At 41.9% G+C, this 24,705-nt stretch overlaps 1 protein-coding gene and 1 pseudogene across 1 annotated transcript; both read right to left on the reverse strand.

Annotated features, from left to right (window-relative positions):
- Positions 1 to 9,454: 9,454 nt before the first annotated feature.
- LOC101565873 lies at positions 9,455 to 10,428 on the reverse strand (annotated as a pseudogene).
- A 1,757-nt stretch (positions 10,429 to 12,185) lies between these two features.
- On the reverse strand, positions 12,186 to 24,426 carry LOC101566269 (olfactory receptor 5B2-like). The gene is made up of 2 exons (XM_012512609.2): positions 23,499 to 24,426; positions 12,186 to 12,262 (listed from the first exon to the last, which is right to left on the reverse strand). Exons 1-2 carry the CDS (start codon positions 24,421 to 24,423, stop codon positions 12,186 to 12,188), a joined length of 1,002 nt encoding a protein of 333 aa, XP_012368063.1. The 5' UTR covers positions 24,424 to 24,426.
- Positions 24,427 to 24,705: the final 279 nt, after the last annotated feature.

Consider the following 24,705-nt stretch of genomic DNA (forward strand, 5'->3'; position numbering starts at 1 on the left):
GATGGTCAGCCAGAGTCGGATGAGCAAGCGTCCAGAGGGCGCCTGCACTGTGCAGGCTGAAGGGTTCAGTGCAGGATCTGGCCCTCACTGCAGTCTCCATGCAAGTCTACATCAGAAGGCCGATGGGTCTGTGGCAGTAGGCTGCAGAATCTATGCCAGAGGGCTGAGCAGTCTGCACTGGAGGCCAGAGGCCGAGCTGAAAGTGAGGTCTGGAGCACCTCAGAAGAACCAGCAACCAGCCCTTCATCATTTAACTTTCACTGCATGCAAAGCACCGATCCTTGGGCAGGTGTAGCGCTCACAGCATCCCTCATTCTCCTCTGCACAGGCTCAGGATGTTTACGAAGTGAGGACCCCGATCCCCTGGTGAGCTACTCAGTTAAGCTAAACTTCTCAAGTTGACACAGTGAGTCAACCGTAACATGCTGCCCATTTATTTTTTTCTAAATCCCTGATGAGAAATGAACAAATTAACAACAAATAGAAACCTCCACCTATTCAGAGCATCTGTGAAAAAAGCACCTGTGCTTTTTTAGGTTGGGAATTTTAGGGAGCAACAAGGTGACAAACAAGATGTTTAGCACAACTCAACTGCATTGGTATAGTTTTACTGTTTGTACTCCAGATTCCCATTAGTGGTTTAGACAGATTCTCAAAACCTCGGTTTCTGTGCTCAAAGAAGTCATACAGGTATGAATGTTCCACCGCTTTTGCATAAATTACACTATTTGGCTAAAAGTTTATATTAGCTATGGCAGCTTACCTTAATGCCTTGGAAACAAATGATAATCTTAAACCATGAGTTGGAAAGCAGAAATTCTTCCATGAAATAATGGATTGCTAGAGTAGCTCTCTTGTGGGTAGCAGCTGCAGAATTTCAGCGGCAGAGAAGTCAGGGCGAAAAGACTGCAGCATCTCTAGCAAGCGCTAAGTCCTGGATCTACCATGCATCATTCCTGTAACCCTGTTGGCTGCCTCTTCTTATTTGTCAAGTAAACATTATAAAATTACAGTATTATTTTTCGAATAAAGGCAAGTCTATAAAACAGCTTGCTAAGTGATTATTATTTTAAAGTCTCTCAATGTAATTGTAACTCGGAGGAATCCTTCTTTATGACAATGGGAAAATTAGCAAATCTTTAGGTTGGAAGAAGATCTGCAGGGCATCAACATTAACATCAGGATGAACCAGAGGTGGCCACAGGGCTGCAACATCTACTTCTCAGTGAAGTCACCTGGAATTTTGTTGGCCTTCAGGGACTAGCACGTGTAAACAAGCAGAGAATTAAGAGCACACAGAGCTCTCTTGGGTGTCAGCTCTTGAGGGAATCTACAGCTCTTCAGCTTAGTTTTCAAAGAAGGAAGCAATTAAAGTGTGTGTGTGACTCAGCGGGAGGCTTCAGGTGTGATGTGTGTATTTGTGCTACTCGCTATCTCTTATTTTAATTTAATGCATAGTTGAAAACTGCAGTATGCGCACTTTTTGTGTGTAGTTCTAAAGATTTGGTTGGGTGTGTATTCACGTAGCCACTCTGACAATCACCCCTAATAAGTTTCCTCAACTGTTACAGGCAACTATCTCTCTCACCCGTTGCTGCTGGCAAGCGCCCTAGATTTTCTCATATGATTTGGCCTTCTCCAGATATGTTTTAAATTAGAATCCTAGAATATGTAGTTTTTCAGCTCGGCATGAATATGGTACTTTCCACCACATTCATCTAACCTAATGTACTTGAGGTCCATTTTTGCTGTCATCCATGGTAGCTTTCAACAGAGAACGTCATAAACAGTGTTTATCTTTGCAGTTGCTGGTTGAGGAACATTTTGGCGATTACAAGTGGAACTGATATTATTACACCGTGCCCTCAATATTTTAATTTGAACACTGGCTTTTGCTTCATGTGGGTTAATATCCAGGAAATACTTCCCAGCTCCATCCGTGAAATCAGCACTACCTCAAGCCAAAGCTAGACAAAAGCAAAGAATAAGCTATAGGCCCATCGTCTCTTGAATATATATCAGACAATGATAAAAATGCTCACAGATCAAATCCGTTAGTAAGTTAAAATAAGTATAAATGATGACTGAATAGAATTCATTCCAAGAAGTTAAAGTGCCTCAACATAGAAAAATCAATCCATTTAATAAGCTGTATTAATATAACAGAACAAACATCATATTTGTACACCAGAAGAGCCATTTGCCAAGTTTTCAGTTTTTCATGACGTGAATACCCAGAAAGCTATGTGTAGGAAGACCTTCACAAACTTTAGAGTATTGATATCAGAGAAATTATAAGAAATTAAAAAGAGGAAAACAAAAATCAGGGTAAAATATAAAACATTAACTTCTCCTTTCAAAAGCCAGCAGACATCAACAATAATAATATCCAAATTATTCTGCAAATATCTCTCTCTCTATTTTTCCCTTCTTTCATTTGTCCTTTTCTCATCCCAGTTTCTCCTTCCCATTGAACAATTCTTAAAAAAAAAGAATATTGGTATCTCTCTTTCATTTGGCTCTTGATTTATATTTTGAATAAATTTCTTTCCAAAATCAGGTCTCCTTAAGTGACTAACAGCGTGAACTTGCCGACTGTGAGGCAGTTTGCTGAGAGATGACGACAGCCGGATGAGAGGCGGAGGGAGTGTTGGGTGGCGGGAATCGCGAATTCGTTCTTGGAAGACTCATGAGCAGCACCAGAGCAATTCTCTCTCAGGTCTTTCTTAAAAAGCTTTCAAATCCTCTGAAATACAAAGAGGTTAAATGAAGAACATTAACATGGAATGAGGTGGCTTAGATTTAAGTCTTGGGTGCACCATGGATTGTTTTTTCATGAACTTGAAGGTTATTTAGTTTCCACAAAGTTCAGACTCTTCAACTGTGGAAAAAGAGTCCACAAAATTATCTGCACCCAAACTCCACCGAATTACGTCTGTGACATAACTGAGGGCGTCTCTGCCCTCCTAAGTCAAACGTCATGCCTTTGGCATGAAACAACATAGCTTATACCTTGATATGTTTTCTCACTTGGAGTCACAAATTCTTTAAAAATCTTCTGGTTGCCGAAGTATTAGCCTTCACTTGGATAAGTGCTGTCCAAAGGGGCGCCCTTCTGGTTCCAGTCTCAGCTCTCTAAATTAATGCCACGGGAGATAATGATTCGATGGGGACGAGGAGAAAACAGTGACACAGGGACCCTCCACGGTCCGCAAGCCTCTGACGGCAAGATTTCTCTTCATTACACTAACCTACTAAGAAAGAAACTAAACTAAGACAAGGATATGATTTTTATGTTGAGCAACACACAGATGCTTTTGTAGCTATTGTTCTTATTCAGTTTTTCTCCTTTAATTTTGTTATATCGTCATTATGCGTGTGAACAGTGCATTTAAGCCATTTATATTTGATTTTCTATTGACATTTATAATACATTCTACATATTTATTTTGTGCTGCATGTTTTTATTCATTTCACTTCCCCCTTCTAATAATTACCTGTTATCATTAATCTGTAGGTTTTGGAAATTTTAAGAAAGTGGTAAATGAAATTCGACTTTTCATTCTTGTGTATACTGCCAGCTGGCACATGTGACAGGAGTAAGAGTGGTGGGGAGGGGAATAGAACTAATAGCGATAAGTCCATTAGAGCATGGGACTGACGCACAGGTGGGTGGCTTCCTTCCCTCCCGGAGTGCCCACCCCTGGCAACCCTCTGGGTGCTGCAGCTGCACTCTCTGGGCTTGCACCATCCTCTGGCACATAGACGTTAAGAAAAAACAAAGAAAGAGGTCACTTGCCTGAGACTTAGGGCCTTGATGTTTGCTCTAAGAGCATGCTCAGCTCACGTGTGGGGTGATTAGCATTTGTGGTGTCATTTGCAATAAGTGACAAATAGGAGTTAAATGAAAAGTACCCAGCTCTTCCCCGCTCAGGCAGTATAAGGTAAAGCCTTGTGTTATATGCTATTCTACAGCTCCTGCAATACAGAGCTCAGTTCGCGCAGCCCAAGTGCACTCAGAAATGAAACCCTTCCGGCCATGCCTCCCTTCTCGGACTCAGTGCCCCGGATATAACCAGCGATTCCTGTGCTGAGCTCACAGCGCTGAGCGCATTCACCTCTCCTCAGTCCGCGTCTGCTTCAAAGAAGCCCAGCCTTGCACCACCGGCCTCTTCTGTCACAGGTAGGTCTTCCTGTGCTCACAGCTACACGGGTTGTGCTGGGTGGGATGGCTGAGGAAGGCTGTCCTGCTGCGGGCAGGCAGGGCCCCAGACGCAGGAGAATCCAGGCAGGCTGCTTTCCTTCTTCCACGTTCCCAGATAGATTAGTTGCATCGCTGGGTTTCACCATACTGATAGGTAGTGAATAAAGTTTGACTATTTGTGTGTCTCATGTTGACTTCACAATCAAATGGATGGGCAGTTTATCTGAGTATAGAAGTCTGAGGTTGATACATATTTTCATTGACTGTTCTAATATTAATACTGTTAACTCAGTTTTTATGAAGGTAACTGAGGCCAAGTGGTCATACATTTTTGGGCTTCTATGCTTTGGAGCAGCTCCAACCTTGACCTTCAGCTTAGAGGTCATCTCCTGGCATCTGGTCCAGACTCTTCAGCTTGCGGTGTAGACGCTTCAGCCCCGCCTTGTGGGCCCATCAGCCGCACAATACAGACTCCATGGTACGCTGCAGTGAGCTCCGGACATTGGACTGAGTCTTTCAGTCTCCAGCATGCAGACACCCTCCGCATTGTTCCTCACCCAGCTCTGTGGCTGACCCTCCTAAGCCCATCTTGGAATGTTTTTATACATTTTTTAACCCTTGTGTTATATGTGTTTCTTCAGTAAAGCACTGACACAAGTAGGAAGGTGGTACAGGGTCTCACTACACAGCTCGGACTCATAGTGATCCTCCTGTTTCCATTTTCCCCAGCGCTGGGATCATAGGTGTGGGCCACCACGCCCAGACTCTGTGGCCTGCTCAATGAACCCTGGGGGCAGGTCCAGTGTGCCATGCAGTACCGGGAATTGAATCCAGGTTCCTGAGCTTGCCTAAGCAGGTGCTTAGTCCTCTGAGCTATCTTGCTGGCCTGACTTTGAATATTTTTATGATGGCACCACCATGGCCAGGGTTGAGAATGATTCTTTTGTAGTTCCTGGAACACACAAGCTCTCCAGTACTTCTCGGCCCTTGTGGGTATTCCCACTGTCAGAAATGTCCCACTCCAGGCCAGAGCAAACACGAATACACACCACCCCAGGTGGCACTGTAGCTGTCTCCTGCCCATGTCCCCCATTCTGAGTTCCTTGATGTAAGGAACAATGTCATTTATTTCTGAAACCTATGTGGGGTGCATAAAGGAATGTTTTTTTTTTTTTTTTTTTTTTTAAAGAGCAAATAGCTGCAACTGTGTTTTGGGAGGGATGTTACAAAGAAGCTGAAAGGCCACAGGTTTAAGTACGATCAGAGTTGGTAGAGAGCTGGCTCCTGATCTACCTGCTCCTCTGTTGTTTAGAGGTGCTGATGTCTCACAGGTACCTTCTGCTGCACAGCCCTGGTGCAAGGAACCCTTCATATTAGTATGCGGCCCAGTCTCCTCGTCCTGCCCCCCGCTTGCATGTGGAGCAGATGACGTAGCCCTCAGTGGGGCTCGCCCTCCCGTTCTGCACTGGTGACTGTGAATGGACACCTTTTTGGAGAAAGTAGGTAAATAAGAGTGTACAATGGGGAAAGCCTGGTGATGTGGGAAAGGATTCCTGGTTAAGCCCCCAAGTCTAGTGCTGATCTCAGTGAGATGGGTTCTGGATATTTGTAGTTTATTTCATTTTATTGCAGTACTAGAGGCTGAACCTAGGGCCCTTAGGCCAAGCTACATTCCCCGGTTGTTTTAAATTTTTTAAATATTGAGACTGAGTCTCACCAAGTTGCTAAATTGTCCAGGCTGGGCTTGAACTTGTGATCCTCCTGCTTCACCTTCCCTGACTGCTGGGATGACAGGTGTGTGCCACCACCCCTGGCTTTGATTTTATGTTTAAGCATAAAGATAGTTAAATGCATTTAAACATGAAAATGTATTGTATAGAAACTTTTTAGAAGGTAGGCACACGATGCACACCTATGAGGTCAGTCTGGGCTATGTAGTGAGAAAGAGTATATATATATATATATATATATATATATATATATATATATATATTCTATTAAATGAATTTAAAATTTAATCTTTTCATCAATTTTATGCTCATGTCATTAACTTTTTTTTCAAATTTTATTTCTTTGTGTGTGTGTGTGTGTGTGTGTGTGTGTGTGGCCAGCTCAGCCCACCAGGGGGCGGGGTTGGATGGCATGTGGTGCTGGGGGATTGAACCGCGGTCCCTGTGCTTTGCTAAGCTTGTTCTAAGTAGGTGCTTTAGACCACTGAGCCAGCTCACCAGCCCCGTCATGTCATTCACTCTTCCAGTTATTTCCATCTTTGCTACTCGAGGGGGAACTGATACTGTAGGAACCAGCATTTCAGTGACGATATCTTTCACATCAAAACTGACACTTACATCTGCACTGTGTACTGCCCTCCACCGCCTAAACTTCCTGGATCTTACCTTCCAAGCCTTCAGTTTTCCCGCACTAAGTTTTCCTTCTTTCACATTTTTGGTTTGGTTTTCTAGTTCTGGGAATTGAACTCAGGACCTTGCACTTGCCAGTCAAGCCCTGTACCACTGAGCTAGTTGTATGTTGAACACCTTGTGTTTTTTTTTTTTTTTTTTGAACTTTCACATTCTTTAAAAAAGAAGTATAGGGGATTGAACCTCGGACCTTAATCACAGAAAACTTTTCATATTAGGGGAATAAAAGAGATCACCACTATACTTCTCTGATGCAAATAGGAACGTCATCATGAGGAGGCACGTGTGCCTTCGGCGGCAGCGGGGTGGGATGCAGGAAGTGACCTCAGTGTCCACCCACAGTGAGCAGCAAGGCGTGTCCACGTGTGTCGGAAGTGTGGACAAGTGCTACCCACATCATGTGCATGTTACAGCTTTTGTGTGTTTATAATATCTGAAATGTTGCCTTTTGATTGTTTCTAGGGAATTAGCCCAATAAACTTTCCTTGTGAAATTATTCTCGTCCTTATCTTTCCACTCTCACAAGAGAGAATTTTTCAAATGAATCCTTCTGATAGTCATGCAGTTCTTCAACCCAGATACTTATATTTATTCAATGTGTCAAGTGTTTATCTATTTTCTATTTATATCTTTTATTTATTTGTTTCACAGTTTTCCCATATGGCCTTCTCAATGTGTGCTGCCTACCACTTAATTGTTTATTTTCTACTTGTTTGCACTCTAAGCTTTTTAAAAAATAGTTTTAAAGCATTATTTTGCATAAGTTGATTCTAAACTCTATTTTGTCTTTTCTCATTATACTTTCCATCAAAGAATTTTGTAGAAAGATTAATATATATTTTGTTTCTGTGATTTCTCATTGATTTCCTTTTTTCTATATATTATGGTTCATGGGACAGTGATATATTTTAGCTTTATTTATTTCTAACTGTTCCATTAATTTCTTTTTTTAAAATTATTTTTCACTTATTTGCTACAGGGTCTTGATATGCATTTCAGACTTGTATTGCTCCTCCTGAAATATAAATTAATTTCATATACAATCTTAACTAATTAAAAAATATCTAAGGGCTGGCCAAGTAGCTCAGCAGATTAAAGAGCCTGCATGCAGGCGCAGCAGCCAGGGTTCCATTTCTGGGCCTGCCATGCTGGCCGCACGCCTGGGCCGCACTGAGATGGCAATTGAGACTGGGTGTAGTGATACGTGCCTTTAATCCCTGCTCTTGGGAGGCTGTAAACAGGTGGATCCCTATGAGTCCGATCTGGTAGTAAGACCCTGAACATCCTGTAGACTCTTCCCTAAAAAACCCAAAAAACCACCACCAACAACAAAACCAAAACCAACAACAAACTAGAAAGCTGATTACACATTGCATCAGAGTACATGTGAAGCTTGTTCCAGGAAGGTCAGCATGGGGATTGGCAGAGAGTAGAGATGACTTTTGGGGCAGGCAGCAGGCACCAAGCAATGCTTGGAGGCAGAGGCAGGGTGAGTGTGCTCTGTGCACTTCAGCAGGAAGTCCTGGGACCCCAGCCCCTCTGGTCCTCAGCTCTCACCCTTGGTTGCTTCTCAGCCCATCTCCTCTGTTTGTGAGGGCTTTGGGCTGGACCTGAGGCTGGACCTCTAGCACTGCTGGGGCTCTAGCTCACAGACAGAAAGTCATAGGAGTGCTCAGCCTTTCTCATGGTGCTACTTGTCATAATAAAGCTCTTCCTAGATCTATCTGTTTATCTATCAATCTATCTATCTATCTATCTATCTATCTATCTATCTATCTATCTATCATCTATCTTTTGCTCTGGAGAATCCTTGCAGCTGTACTTCACTGTGAGAATTCTGTCAAGGGGGTTTGCTCTTCTGCTGTCGCTGGAGGGGAGCACGAAGCTCGATGTAGGGTGCAGGGCTAGCACGTTCCCCATGTGGAGTGACTGCTGAGCAATGGTGATCAGAGGAGGACACTCTAACATGGAAACGCGAAGCAAAGACCTGAGCAGAAGACTGAGATGATGGCCTCCACGGAGTTGTCTGAAGTGGTGAAGATGACAGAGAAAGTCAGCGAACATGAAATGGGTAACAGTGGGGGGGGAACAAAACCCGGGAGCTCAGCCTGAGCACAGCGGAGGGCGTTGGCCTGGGAAAGCATCTTCAGAAGCAAACTGGAGAGCTGTGCTGAGATCTTGGTGAAGTTTTAAAATGACATGAGACTTGATAGGCATGAATACATCATCAAACGTTGCAGTTTCCTGCTGCTTTTCTGGGCTCTCTTCTTGATATTTTAGACATGAACATGCTGGTTGTATAAAATAGTTCAATCAAGGAGATATTAATTCATTTAACTCTGTATTTCTAAATCTCTACATTAAGATGTGCAAATGTTTTAAATCATTAGTCCAGTAATACTATCAACTCAATGAATAAACAGTGTTTTAGTCATGGGGTAAGTTCCTAAGATATCAATTAATTATTGAATTAATTTTTGTCAAATTGATCCACTTTCTACCTATGCCAAGCAATATTCCACCTTTACTTACATGTGATCACATAGATATATTTCTGAGTAGATGATGGGCACATGGACACCCTGTAGTGTGACTAAATCTATTCCTTTGTCATCAAGGAAATACATGAAGTGCCCTAATCAATAAAATGCCTTTAAAAGATTTTTGAAAAGCAGGAACCAAGATAAATCATGACTGAAGACTTTCTATTTACATATTACATTTCCAGACACATTTCTTTGTCTCTAGACAATAGCCTCTGAGGTTCTGAGGATCGAAACTTCTGCCTGAGGCTTAATATCTGATTTAGTAAAGGAGAAAGAGCCGCGCTCTATAGAGTGCTTGTGTCTCCTCCAAAGTCAAAACCAAGTCTTAAAGACAGTTTTGTGCATGTGAACACCTTCCTGAAGGCGCTCTTGACCTCCTTGTTCCTCAGGCTGTAGACCACGGGGCTCAGCATGGGGATGACCATGGTGTAGAACACGGACGCTATCTTGTCCGTGTCCATGGAGTGGCTGGAGCTGGGCTGCAGGCACATGATGGTGGCAGTTCCATAAAACAAGGAAACTACAGTGAGGTGGGAGAGGCAGGTGGACAAAGCCTTCTTGACTCCCTCCCCTGAGTGCAGCTTAGAAATGGTGATAAATACAAGCAGGTAAGAAATTAAAATAACAACTAGTGCAAAAATGACATGAAAGCTTGTGACCAAAACAAGAATTAGTTCATTAATGAGCTTCTCAGAGCAAGCCAGAGTCATAACTGCTGGAACATCACAGAAGAAGTGGTGGACCACACTGGCCCCACAGAAAGAGAGGAAGAAGGTGTCTCCAACTTCAACAGCAGCAGTCAGAAACCCAGAGACATAGGAGCCCATGGCAAGGCAAATGCACACACTCCTCGTCATGATCACAGGATAGTGCAGGGGCTTACACACAGCTACAAAGCGGTCGTAGGCCATAGCAGCCAGGAGGTAACTCTCCTGGTGGCCAAGAGGACAAAGAAGAACATCTGAGCAGCACGCGCATTGGAAGAGTTGAGTGTGTCATCTGCAAGCAACCCAGCCAGGACCTTTGGGGTGGCTGCTGAGGAGCAACAGAAATCCACCAGGGATAGGTTCCCAAGGAAGAAGTACATGGGGGTATGCAGACACGGGTCCAGGAGGATCAGCAGGACCATGCCCAGGTTCCCAGTCAGAGTGGTGAGGTAGACGAGTGTGAACCCTGCAAAGAGGGGAACCTGCAGTTCTGGGGTGCTGGTGAGTCCCAGAAGGAGGAACACACCCACCTGTGTGGTGTTCTCCATGGGTGGTATGGTCGGGTCACAAAGCAATTGATGGCAAATGGAGGGAAAGGAGCAGCAGACCAGCAAGGCAACTCACAGCTGTGGAAATGTGGATACAGTATTTCATCATGACAACCCACTGCTCTCTGTGTTCTGCAGACCTAAAGCTTGGTGTTATGAAAGACTGCTAGGTGCCTATCTGTACAATTGTGTGCTGAGGAGGAGAGGTATTCATGGTTGTAATTCCCATTTATTAATTCTATATACGAGCAGACTGAATCACAAGAGTGGGATAGGGAATTGTCCAGTGTCACATGCCTGAAATAAACCCCTCTGCCAGGTAAGAGTGGGCCTAATGCCTTATGTGGCTCTAACTGTCCCTTGCCAGCCTTAAGTGTCATTTAATCTTCTCACCAATCCCACTAGATGATTTATTAAGCCCATTTTATTTCTTTTTTTAAAAAATTTTTGCTGCCAAGGATCAAACTCAGGATCTTGTGCTTGCCAGGCACATGCTTATGCTGCTGAGCTACCTCCCTGGCTCCTGAGACCCAATTTCCTAGGAAGTAATTTGGCAGCATGAATTTGAAATGGTTGAGTTTATTCAAGAGTCTATGACAGTTAGTACACACAGCAAAGATTTGGACAATGTGGATTCCAACCAAAATACTGTTAATGAACTCAATATCATTGTAATTCTACCACACATGAGACAATCATTCTACCATGAATGTACATCACTCAGCCAAAGACACCTAAGTTTTCTTCATATAAAATGAGTTGTATACGTATCTATAATGATCTCCCCCTCTATTTTTGATATTCCCCTATACCTGACTTTCCTATTTCTTTTATTTCTTCTGTATTTAGGACAGGATCTATAGGATCTACAGGATCTATAGGATCTACAGGGTCTATAGGATCTACAGGGTCTATAGGATCTACAGGGTCTACAGGGTCTCACCTCGTAGATCAGACTTGTAGTGATCCTCCTGTTTTCAGCCTCCCAAGCACTGGGATTACAGGTGTCCACCCCCACGCCCAGTCTCAGTCACTGTCTCAGTGCGCCCTGGGGGTAGGGATGGCACAGCATGCTGGGGATCGAATCCTGGCCACTGTGCTTTGCCTAAGCAGGCACTTTAGTCCACTGAGCTATCAGACCAGTCTTGATTTTCCTATTTCTGTCCTTGAGTCCATGTAACCAGATTCTGGAGTTTGCACTATTTGCGTTTGCTGGCATATCAGCCAATAAATAATCTGAGCTAAATTGTTATTTGTTTTCATTTGTTATGGTCTCTAGTGACAGCTACTCTCACTGCGGCCCTGTGAATGCTCCAAGATCATCTCGCCTCCCCAAAGCCTCAACCTTATCACTGTGTGCAGTTCTTTTCTTCTCATCTGTGGCAACATAATCACGGGGATTCATGGGGCAGAATATGGAAGTCGTTCTGGGCCATGGCTAAGGATGCTATTCTGTGTGTGAGTGTGAAGCGCAGCGGGAAAGTGACCTCTAGCGCTAGGCATTGCCGAGGCTGAGACATCTTTGTGGATTACATGGTCAACCGTCTTAATGTGCACGGCTCAAAAGAGGAGCAGAGAAAAGCACTGAAGTGTCGAGACCACAAATCTTACGTGAATTTATCTTTAAACCATATTTTTAAGTAAGTAACAGGTTAAAATTTATGCTTGTGAACCTGTTTGATCATTTATGCATATACATCTCATTTACTGAGAAGAAAACGGAGGACTGGGGAGGTATATGCATTTCTTACATTCAGTACCTATAAGAGGTCAGCTTGAGACTCAGAAGCACATCTGACTGTGAAATCTGCTTTGACCACTGCAGCGCCAGATTTTTCTAGAAGAACCAATAAAGAAAAAATCAGGTTGTGAGGAAATCGTTAAAATGAAATGATGGTCATAACAGATTGATATAAATTCTTCTAGAGTCAGTAGGTGTACTGCATCGTCACACTGTTTCTGTAAGCTACTCCAATTCTGTACTTTTTATTATCTTAAAAATTAGAAAACAACAAAAAAGCTATGTATAGGGAAAAGGATAAAGTTTTAACCTCTACCCAATCAGGTCATCATCTCTCTGAGGTTTTGGTCATTTTATTAAGAATATCAACATAAAAATTCATAAATACAGTGTCACTGTACGCCCTGCTAGTTAAAAATGCTTTCACAGTTCAGAACTGGGCCCATTTCAATGCCAGCTGTTTTGAAGATAGAAGCCCGGGCCTCACACATGCTAGGCAAGCATGCCACCCCTAACCTACATCTCTCAGTGGAAGACACCTAAGTATTCTAAAGTGGTGCTGGGCTGGAAGCCGGGCCTTGTGCACACCACCAGGTGCTCGGCCGCTCAGCTGTGCCCCAGCATCTCCAAGTCAGAGTTTCCAAAAAAGCATCCAGGGAATCATATAGGGCATAAACATATAGAGTCACATTGTAGATACCCCAGTGCTTCTAATTCACTTATGTTTTCAAATTAAAAGCATTTATTAAATAGAGAAGCCTACCTTTGTCTTAGAAAAGAAGGAAAGGTATTCCTGAATTGTGAGTCAGAAATCAGAAAATCTTTGGAAGCTTGTATAAATGATGGAGAAATTTTCTCTCCTGTTCTTCTGAAAAAATGGTTTCATCTCTCATGACCTGTGCAGAGATGGAATGAAAATGGTTAACAGGAATTAGGACACAGATGTAGGTCGTGTAGGTGTCATGGATTTTTTCCACGTACTTGGAAGTTATTTATTTTCTGCAGAGCTTAGTTTCCTCATTTGTGGAACAGAGATGGCAAAACTGATGCTACCAAAAAGATGTTTGTGAAGAGCCACTGAGATGGGTGTCTACAGAACTCAGTGAAGTCTCATGTTTTAAGCATGAAACACAAACCCTTAGCTCGGGGGCTCTGAGCTAAAACAGTGTCATGTGGGACCTGATATGATGTTGGAGCTTGGCCAGCGGGACTCAGGAGAAAGCTGTGGAAGCTTGGGCCTCCCTGGGCCCTGGCTCGTCCTCGGAAGCTCAGGCCTCCCTGGGGCCTGGCTCGTCCGCAGAAGCTCGGGCCTCCCTGGGGCCTGGCTCGTCCTCACACTCGCCTCCTGGAGAAGCAAATAAACTGCGCACAGGAATGCACTCCTTATGCTCAGTTGCACATAAATGGTTAGTTTTTTCTCCTTTAACTTGTTACATTGTCGCTACATACCTAAACAGAGGGTTTAATTTATTTACAATTAGTGTTTTGTTGATATTTATAACATATTCCACATTTTAATTTTTTTTAAAGAGAATACAAAAGAATAAAAGAAAAAGAAAAAAATTAGAAATGATACAGAATTTCACTAAATAAAATAATAGGAATTCGACAAGTGTTGTATTACATATTATTATCTTCAGATTAGTTGTTTAGATTACCAGATATAAACATGCAGAGTTGAAAAAAAAGAAAAATAATTTAAACATTAACTGCTCCATTTAATAGACCAGCAGAGGGCCGGCCAAATAGCTCAGCGGATTAAAGTGTCTGTTAAGATGCAGGGGCCAGGAGTTTGATCCTCAGGATCCCCCCGGGGCCTGGTGTGGTGGCGTGCACATGTAATCCCAGCACTTGGGAGGCTGAAAACAGGAGAATCACTACGAGTCTCATTTGTGTAGATCCTGTACTAAATACATAAAAAACTTCGATCCATTTTGATTGTAGCTTTATCCATGGTGATAAACATAGGTCTAATCGGGGCTGGGGAGATGGCTCAGTGGAATAAGTGCTTCTCTGGTGAGCACAAGGGCCTGAGTTCAATCCCCAGTTCCACCAAAAAAAAAACCAAAAAAAAAAAAAAAAAAAAACCAAAAAAAACATAGGTCTAATCTTAGTCTTTGGCATGTAGAAAGCCAGTATTTCCTGCACCAGTTATTAAAGAAGCTCCTTTTCTTCCAGTGAGCATGTTTGGCTTGTTTCCATGCTTGTAGCTGTGTCTGCATCTTCTAATCTGTTGCAGTGATCCCCAACTCGGCTTTTTTACATTTCCAGTACCATATTGATTTTATGCCAGTAACTTTGTAGCATAATTTCATGTCAGAGATTGTAATATCTCCTCCCTTTCCTTTGTTTCCCAGGATTTCTTTTTGCAATCTAGACCTCTTCTGATTCCAGATGAATTTTAAGAACAGTTTCTCTAGATCTGTGAGGTACATTAATGATATTTTAATCAAGATTGCACTGAATCTGTGTAACAGTTTTGGGAGTATGGCCATTTGCACTATGTTGATTCTTCCTATCCAGAAGAAAGAAATATCTTTTCATTTTCTGAAATCCTCTTGGATCACTTTTTTCAAAGTGCTATAATTTTCAATGTATAAATCTTTTACTTCTTTGTGAGATTGATTCATAAGTATTTCGTTTTTGGATGTTATTGGGAAAGGTGTGGTTTCTCTAACTCCTCTCAAAGCATCTGTTGTTTGTATACAGAAATGTTATTGATTTTTGAGCAGTTGTATACTGATATGCTACTAAATTTGATTACTAAAGCTACAAGTTTCTTGGTAGAGTATTTCACACTTTTATATGGAGTGTCATGTCATCTACAGGGAATGATCATTACATTTCTTCCTTTCCAATCATCAATTCTTTTATTTTTCTCTCTTGTCTAATTGTCTAATGTTTCCAGAACTGTATTAAAGAGGAGGAATTAGAGTGGACATCCTTGTCTTGTTCCTGATTTTATTTTATTTTCCTGAGAAACAAATAACAATGAGACAGTTTCAAAACTGATTAATAGGACAGCTTCAATAATTGATACATTGTACATTGTTATCTTCTTAGTGGTTATCCATAGTACAAGATGCAGACATGATATCCTGTCCAAACACTATTAGTACAAATCTTTCTTCTCATTGAATTAAGCAAAAGTAGCTATATATCTATCCAAACTATTCTCTCTATATAGATACAAAATGGTCCTTCCTTCATATCCCTTTTTTTTGTTTAGTCCTGTCTGAGATGGGTATTCCATTGGCATCTAAATATTATAGGTGCATGAATTCAGCAAAACAATCCAACATAGTCCAGCAGTCCACAATAATAGTGGGTTATCCGCAGAAGTTGTTGACTTGAGCCTTTCACAGCTCAGCGTATTTTAAAGTGAAGACTTTCAATTTTTGTCCATTTAGTATGATATTGGCTGTTGGTTTTTCATAGATGGCTTTTATCAGATTGAGGAAAAGACAAGCTATTCTAGTTTTCTGTAGGGATTTTATAATGAATGAGAGTTGAACTTTGTCGAAAGCTTTCTCTGCATCTATTAAGATGATCATGAAATTTTTGTCTTTGGCTCGGTTGATGTGCCATATTACATTTATGGATTTGTGTGTATGAAACCATCTTTGTATTCCTGGGATGAATCTCACTTGGTCATAATGCATAATCTTCTTGATGATTTGCTACATTCTGTTGTTAGTACTTTACTGAACATTTTTTCATCTATGTTCGTTAAGGGGATTGGCCTATAGTTTTCTGTTTTGGTTGGGTCTCAGGATTCAATATCAGAGTAATATTTGCCTTGAGGTATGAGTTTTGCAGAACTACTTCCCTTTCATTTACATTGAAGAGTTTTTTCTTTTAAATTTTAAAGAGGAATGAAACAAAACAACAGGGACAAAGACCAAAAAAAAAAAAAAAAAAAACAACATAAAACAATAAAACTGGTACAGAATTTCAAGATAAGAATAGACAATTAACAATGGTTATTATATTACATATGGTTATCATCAAATTTGTTACTCATATTACTTGATATAGGCATGATAGTTTGATCAAGTAATTTAATAATGACTCTTCATTAAAGAGTTTGAAAACACTGGCATTGAATCTTCTCAAGATGTCTGGCAAAATTTAGCTATGAATCCTTGAGGAGCTAGGATTTTCTTTGTGGGAAGTTTTTGATTACATTTTTAATTTCATTCACTAGTAATACAAAAATTTCACTAAACCAAGTAATAGGAATTCAACAGTGCTTGCTGTATTGCATGATATTATCTTCAAATTAGTTGTTGAAGTTACCAGATACAAATATTCAAAATTGGCGGGGCCAGGGAGATGGCCCAGAGGAAGAAGCGCAACCCTGGCTAGGGATTGTCAATTTTATTTATTCTTTCAAAAAACCAACCTTTTTTTTCATTAATTCTTTTCTTCATCTCCATTGCATTCATTTCTTCTCTTATCTTCATGATTTCCTGCCTTCTTTGCACTTTGGGCTTAACTTACTCTTCTTTCTCTAGGAGCTTGAGGTGCAGCATAAGACTGTTTATTTGGGCTTGTTTTGTTTTCTTGATGTGAGAATTTATTGCTATAAATTTTCCTCTCAAGAGTGCTTTTATTGCATACCACAGGTTCTATCTTCATTTTATTTAAATATTGTTTTATTTCTTCCTTAATTTCATCTATGACCCATTGATTGTTTAGGAGGATATTTATTTATTTATTTATTTATTTATTTATTTATTTATTTATTTCAGTACCTGGGGCTGAACTCAGGCCCTTGCGCTTGCCAGGAAAGCGCTTATTCTACTGAGCCATTTCCTCGCTGGAGGATGTTATTTAGTTTCCATGTCGTTAAGGAGTTTTTGCAGTTTCTTTTGTCAATAGTTTCCAGTTTCATTGCACCATGATCAGTTAATATATGTGGATAATTTAAATTCTTTTGCATTTATTTAAGCATGCTGTATGTGCTAGTATATGGTCTATTTTTGAGACTGTCCCTTGCACAGCTGAGAAGAGTGTGTGTTCTTTTATTGTTGGGAAAAATACTCTGTAAAGATCTACTAAGTCCATTTGTTCACAAGTTGTGTTAAATCTGTTATTTCCTTGCTTATTTTTGCCTAATTGATCTGGTTCTTTATGTCAAAGTAGTATTGAAGTCCCCCACCTCAGTGCTGTTATTGCTTCTTTGATTTTTCATGCCTGTTTACATTTGCCTTGTATAGTTGGGTGCTGCTACATTGGGTGCATATATATTTATACTTGTTATCTCTTTCTCTTGCAGTTTTCCCCTAACAAGTGTGTATTGACCTTCTTTGTCTCTTTTAATCATGTTTGGTTTGAAGCTGACATTGTCAGTAATGAGAATAGTACCCCTGCCTTTTTCTGCAATAGGGGTACTCCTATTGCATGGAGTGTTGTTTTCTATCCTTTGACACTCAGTCTATGAATTTTCTCTTGAGTTAAAAGTGTTGCATTGATTTTGTTTCCTGATCCTCTCTGCTGTAACAGCTGGGATTGGATATGTTGCCCACGGGAGGCCAAATTAAAGAAATTACAAAGCCTTTATTAATTTAGCCTGCGATCAATGTGCTTCCCCTCCAAATTGGGAAAACACAAAGGCCCAGTTCTTTGTTTCTCTCCAGCTTATAGTTTCTTTGTTGCTATGACGATCAGGCAGGAATGTGGTGCCCCCTATATCCTATAGGTGTGGGTCTCGGGCGGAGGGATTTATGGCTAAGCGTGAGCAAATGGTCTGACTCTTATTACCCTTAATTGGTCCTGTCTCCTCCTTATCTGCTACATGTTTGTAAAGTTTTGACTGGGCGGGGGAAGGAGTGAGGGATGAGGTAATTTAGGCAAGGCTCAAAGGGAAGGTGTCCTGGCCTAAATGTCTTCTATGTAAATACTTTAGGCAAGGGTCAAAATAAATTGAATTCTGCCTCAGTCTCTCCTACTTCTAAGGTGAGTAGGGGATTATGCTAGATGCCATCCCTTACATTTGCCAGTATGATTCTTTTGAATGGGGAATTGAGGCTGTTTATGTTAACGGTTATAACTGATATATATTGGCTTATCTTTGCCATATTATTTTCCTACTGTGTGATCCCTACTTTTCCCCTTTACTTAATTGCTTGCTTTGCTTGTGGTTCTCTTCTGTTGTTATTGAAGTTGTCATCTTTGTCTCTTTCTAAAATATCTGTCAGTACCCTTTGTAGAGTAGGTTTGGTGGTGATGTATTTCTTTAGCTGTTCTTTGTCATGGAAGTATCTTATCTCTCCTTTAAATTTGCTAAATAGTATTTCAGGGTACATCAATCTGGGTTGGAAGTTGTTTCTTTTGGGACCTGAAATTCTTCACTGCAAGCTCTTCTTGATTTAATGGTTCATGTTGAGACATCTGATGTGATTTTGAAGGGCTTTTCACTATAAGTGATCTTTTTCTTTTCGTTAACAGCTTTTAGTATTATGTTCTTTGCTAACTTTCTGGGATCTCGATTATTAATTGTCTTGGTGTGGGTTTATTTTGATTATGGCTAGCTGGATTTCTATATGCCTCACTTAACTGTATGTCAGATTCTCCACCCATGCTTGGGAAATTTTCTGGTACTACTTTTGAAAACAAACTTTTTATGTGATTTCTGTTGACTTCTGCTGTTTCATTTATACCTATAAGTCTTGTACTGATTGTATTTTCATCATCTTGCAGCTATTGCATTGTTATTTATTGGTTCCTGGTTATTTTTAACAGATCTTTCCTTTTGTGTTCACTAGCTGCAGAGCAATCTTCAAAACCTGAAATTTTGTCTTCAGTTTTGTTCCAGCAGTTGTGCTAGCTTTCTTGATTCTTAATTTCCTGGAAATTTTTTTGAGTGTGCTTTATTCGTTATAGTGCTTTCCTTTATTATTCATTCAGTGTGTTCATCATTTTCCTATTTGCCTCTATTTTTAAAATCTATATCTTCTTTAGATGTGCTGAGCAATTCTTTCATGATTGTTGTCATTTCTTTTTTTTACCTAGGAGATTACTTCTGATCTGATTTCTTCTATAGCCTGATGGAGTTATTTCTTTACTTCAGTTGCTATCATTTCAGAAATTTCGTGTGTGTGACTTTCATATTTTTCTATAGCATTGTCTCCTGGACTTGTTTAGGGTGGGCTGGAGGTCTGAGATTGCCTTTTGCTCCTTTGTTTTGGCATTTTTCGAGATCACAATGTTCAAGCAGACTCAGCAGCAATGGTGAGGGAAGTGTGGGTGGGGAAGCGAGGCTCCCAGGACAGCAGGAGGGCAGGGTAGGGTCACCAATGCTCCCACTACCAGCAGGGGAGGCAGGAGCAGCTGAGCCAAACTCTGGCCACAGTTGAGAAGGTGTTGGTGCAGGGCTCACCAGGTCCGTGTACGAGCTCTGAGTCCTCCTTCCTGCCTTCTTGGTGGTGTGAGAAGCAGCTGAAGCTGAGCCAAGCTCCAGGGATGATGGGGGGGTGAGCACAGCGGGGCCCACCATGTCCCATAGGTGTCCTGGGCCCACCTGCCTTCGAGGATGCTGGGAAAAGCAACCACAGCTCCCATAGATTTATTTTTGCAGATGTTTTCATTCATTTTACTTTCCCCCTTATATTTATTACTTATTGTTGCTAATCAATAGGTTAATAAAATTTTAGGAAAATAGTAAATGAAATTCATATTTTTCTTCCTTGTGTTTATGATTAGCTGGGAGATGTGACACAAGAGTCAGAGTGGTGCAGAGAGGAATAGAATTATGCTGATAAGTTTATTTAAGCATGGAATTGATACATGCAGGCAGATGGCTTCCTTTCTTCCCTGAGTGGCCCACCCCAGCACACCCTCTGGGCACTGCAGCTGCACTGTCTGGGCTTGCACCATCCTCTGGCACATAGATGGTAAGAAAGGACAAAGAAAGAGGTCACTTGCCTGAGATTTAGGGCTTAGATGTTTGCTATAAGAGCAGCTCAGCTCATGCGTGGGGCGTTTACTTTTCTGGTGTCAGTTGCAGTACACGACAAATAGAAGCCAACTGAAAAGTACCCAGCCCGGTGTTATAAGGTAAAGGCTTGTTGTAGGCATTGTTCCACAGCTCCTGCAATACGGAGCTTCCCACCCCATTTTTGAGACATGAAGAAACCTGACCATCCAGGTCCATGTCAGCCTGAACCTCTCTTCTCCCTTTCATGTGTGTATGGATAGGACAGACCAGGTTCTGTCAGATTGGGCCCCCAAGAGCTCAAGGTCACTGCAAAAGTTGGCAGGGCGCAAGCCTGTGTCTTTCCTGGTACATAATGAAACAGTTTCTCTCTGCCAGCAGTTACCATCTCTGGGACAACTAGGATTCTTGCCTCTTGTCCCTGTTTCAGGCACAAACTTGCAACTGGGAAGACCCCTTGCTAAACCTGCCAGACTCTCTCAGTTTTTCTTTTTTTGTATTTTAGGGAAGGGTCTACAGAATATTCAGGTCTCACTACTAGATTGGACTCCTAGTGATCCACCTTAGTGATCCATCCTTCCCAAGAGCTGGGATTATAGGCACATGCCACCATGCCCAGTCTCAATTGCCCTCTCAGCGCATCCCTGGGGTGTGGCTGGCACAGCAGGCCTGGGGATCGAACCCCCAGCCCCTGTGCCTGCTTACAGGTGCTTTAATCTGCTGAGCTATTTGGCCAGCCCTGTGACTCTCTCTCATTTAACCCAGGACTTTCACCTCTGATTGTTCTGCAAGAGGAAGATCATGCCTGCATCAGCCTGAGATAGAAATTACAATCCTGACATTCTGAAAACTTTCCGCCAGAGATATGATCTAAGAACTTGCCTCTGGGCCTGAAACTAAGAACGTCGCTTCACTGCACCACCCCCCATTGCTGTCAGATGTCACGGGAAACTCAAGCAGGCCTCCAGCCACACATCAGCCCCCCAGACTGTAGCCACCTCGGCAAGTTCTCCCTGCCAGCACCAACACAACCATCACCTTGTACCCTGTGGTTTCTGACTCGCACACCCTTTTTGGATTGTTCTAGGTTTGAAAGAAGAAGACAGGCCTAAATTATGTCTAGTTGGGCTTTGTCTCTGAAGTTCACATATAACGTGCCCAGCAACGATTTTCCAGGAGAACACAAAGGTGGGGGGGGGGAAGTAGCAGAAGATGCCCCACCCCCATGCCAGTATCCTTCACTCTGTTTGTTGCTCAGATAATAGTTCCTGCTCCAGTTCTGCGAGCTTCTGTCTCCTAGAGATGGTCCTTTTGATGCACAGCTGGGCAGAGTGTTGCATCTTGTAGGAACCCATCCCCGACTGACAAGCCATTCTGCCTCTGGACTTCCTGCTTGCTCACTCCATGATAGGCCTAGACTACAAGGGATTGGGGCCTGATATTTTGGAAATGATCCCAACCAGTACCCATCAAAGTAAATAAATCTGCCACCAAATCCTGAATGTTGTTTCACTAATTCTGTTTGCCATAGCACTGGGACATCAACACCTCTGGTCCTCAGCTCTTTCACTTGGCCTGGAACTTACACCAGGCATCTCTCTGGTTATGTGGGCTTTGGGTTGGACCAAAGCTGCACCAACCAGCTGTACTGGCCCTCCAGTTCCCAGCCTTCATCATCACCTGCTCTAATCCCATATAATAAATCTCTTCCTATACATCTCTGCTGATCCTATTAGTTCTGCATACCTCTGAAAATTCTGGGTCAAGTTAATTAACTTCTCTCTATGTCACTTGAATGGACTGTGAAGATTAATTTAGAGGAAATAAATAGTTTCCTTCATGAACAGAGTATCTGTTTTATAAAGGTGACCAAGAAAAGACTAACAAGATAATATTCAGAAACTTGAACGATACAAGAAGATTTCTTCCACAATCAAAGTTGGTGGACTGACAGAATAGCAAAGAAATGACTGAGAGTGAAGTTAGATAAAAGAATGGTGGAGTGACAAGGGTAAGCTAACTCAGTTTTGGTAAAATTGAAGGGACATTGACAATTGCAAATCCTTTTCAGAAAGGTAAATGAAAGAGCCATGTTGAATCTCAGTAAACTTTTAAAATGGTGTAAAAGTAGTTAGAAGTATGTTGCAAAATATTCTTATTTTTCCTCCACTTTTCTGGTAGTCTGGCTCTTTCATTTGGAATTTTAAACTTGACCATGTTGGTTGTATAAAATAATTCGGTCAAGACAAAATTAATTTATCTAGGATTCTTTGCTTCTGAAGCTCTAGATAAAATGCTCCAATAAGAAAGCAGATACACTCGTTTAGAAGCATGACGCCATTACTGCTAAATGGGCTCAAACAGTACACTTCACCTAACTAAATAAACACTATACATGAGTTAAATTTTAATATCTCAGCTAATTACTTGTTACCTTCTAATCAACAGCCACATTCCATTCATGTCTGACCTAGTTCCCCCTCTCATTTGCATGTGACCACATGATCGTGTTTGTAAACAGACGCATGGACAAAGTGATATGCTGTGCTTATGCAGAAGGAAATACATGTAGAATGAATGAATCAATCAAATGCCCTCAGGGCCGGCCAAATAGTTCAGCAGATTGAAGTGCCTGAAAGTAGGCACAGGGGCTGAGGCTAGATCCTCCCGGCCTGCTGTGCTGGCCATGCCCTGGGGTGCACTGAGACTTCGATTAAGGCTGGACCTGATGGTGTGCTCCTGTAATCCCAGCACTTGGGAGACTGTAAACAGGAGAAGCACTACAAGTCCGATTCTAGTAGTGATACCCTGAACACCCTGTAGACCTTTCCCTAAAAAAAAAAAATAAATAAAAATAAAAAATCAAATGTCCTCAATAAAATTTTTAACAAGTAGAACCAAAATAGCTTATGATTTATCTTAGGCTTTTGGTCCATGTATTATACCCCTGTATTATACACTTCTTTGTTCCTAGAAAAGAAATAATCTTTGAACTACTGAGTATAATACTTCTCAAACCTAACTTCTATATTGGTGTTAAAATGAGATTCAGTATATGATGAAGACATAACAGTCATAGAATTAAGTTCCTGTGTCTCCTCCTATGTTAAAATGTTAAAGACAATTTTTCATGCAAAAGAATCTTTTGATTTTTATTTTTCGTTTTTTAGGGAACAGTCTACAGGGTGTTCAGGGTCTCACTGCTAGATCAACTCCTAGTGATCTGCCCATTTACAGCCTCTCACGTGCTGGGATTACAGGCGTGCGCCACCACAACCAGTCTCAATCGCCATCTCAGCTTTCCTCAGGGGCGGGGCTGGTAGGCCTGGCACGCAGGCCTGGGGATCAATCCCCAGCTCCTGCATTGCTTGCAGGTGCTTTAATCTGCTGAACTATTTGGCTGGCCCAAAAGAACCTTTTTAATTGCTCTCTTGACCTCCTTGTTCCTGAGGCTGTAGACCACGGGGTTCAGCATGGGGATGACCATGGTGTAGAACATGGAGGCGATCTTGTCCGTGTCCATGGAGTGGCTGGAGCTGGGCTGCAGGTACATGAAGATGACGGTGCCGTAGAAGATGGTGACTGAGGCGAGGTGGGAGGCGCAGGTGGACAGAGCCTTGTGGTGTCCTGAAGTAGATTGCATCTTTAATATAGTGATAAATATGAATAAATAAGATATCAAGATGACTAGAAGAGCAAAAAAGACGTTGAAGGTTGCCACGTAAACTAAAACCATCTCATTAACATGTCTATCAGAGCAGGAGAGAGCCATGACTGCTGGAACATCACAGAAAAAGTGATGGACCACATTTGAGTTACAGAAAGAGAGCTCAAATGTTTCCCCCACATGGATGGAGGCGTTCAGGAAGCCACAGACATGGCAGCCGATGGCCAACCACGCACACACACGTGTGGTCATGGTGCTGGTGTAGTGCAGGGGTGTGCACACCGCGGCATAGCGGTCGTAGGCCATGGAGGCCAGAAGAAAATTTTCTGTAGTGGCAAAGGCTGCAAAAAAGAACATCTGAGCAGCACAAGCATTGTAGGAGATGACTTGTGCTTCTATAAGGAGCCCAGCCACAGCTGTGGGGGTGACGGCTGAGGAGTACACGACATCTACTAGAGACAGGTTAGTGAGGAAGAAGTACATGGGGCTGTGGAGGCGAGACTCGACACGAGTCAAGAGGATCAGCCCCAGGTTGCCAAGCACATTGATGAGGTAGATGCAAATGATCACGATGAAGAGCGTGACGCGGAGTTCTGGGGCACTGGCTAGGCCTAGAAGGACGAACTCCATCACTTCCGACCTGTTCTCCATCGGGGTTACCTGGGAATCAGGAGACACCCTGCAGCAAAGGGAAGTAAGGAGGCCAGGAGACGCCTTGTTAGGAGATACTGTGGGACAGATCTTATCCTAACAGCAGGATGTTTATGTAATATCTGCAGTCCTTTGGTAGGACAATAATACATAGTTCAAGTTTACCCATATCTAAGCATGAGATTAACTACAGAACCGATTCCATTAATTCTCTGTAGGGTTACAAACTGTTTAAGTAGAAATGTCTCCATATGGATAATTTCTCCATTTTTCAAATTATAT

This window comes from Octodon degus, unplaced genomic scaffold (assembly GCF_000260255.1).
Source record: "Octodon degus isolate 3935 unplaced genomic scaffold, OctDeg1.0 scaffold00239, whole genome shotgun sequence".
In the NCBI taxonomy this organism is placed as follows: domain Eukaryota; kingdom Metazoa; phylum Chordata; class Mammalia; order Rodentia; family Octodontidae; genus Octodon; species Octodon degus.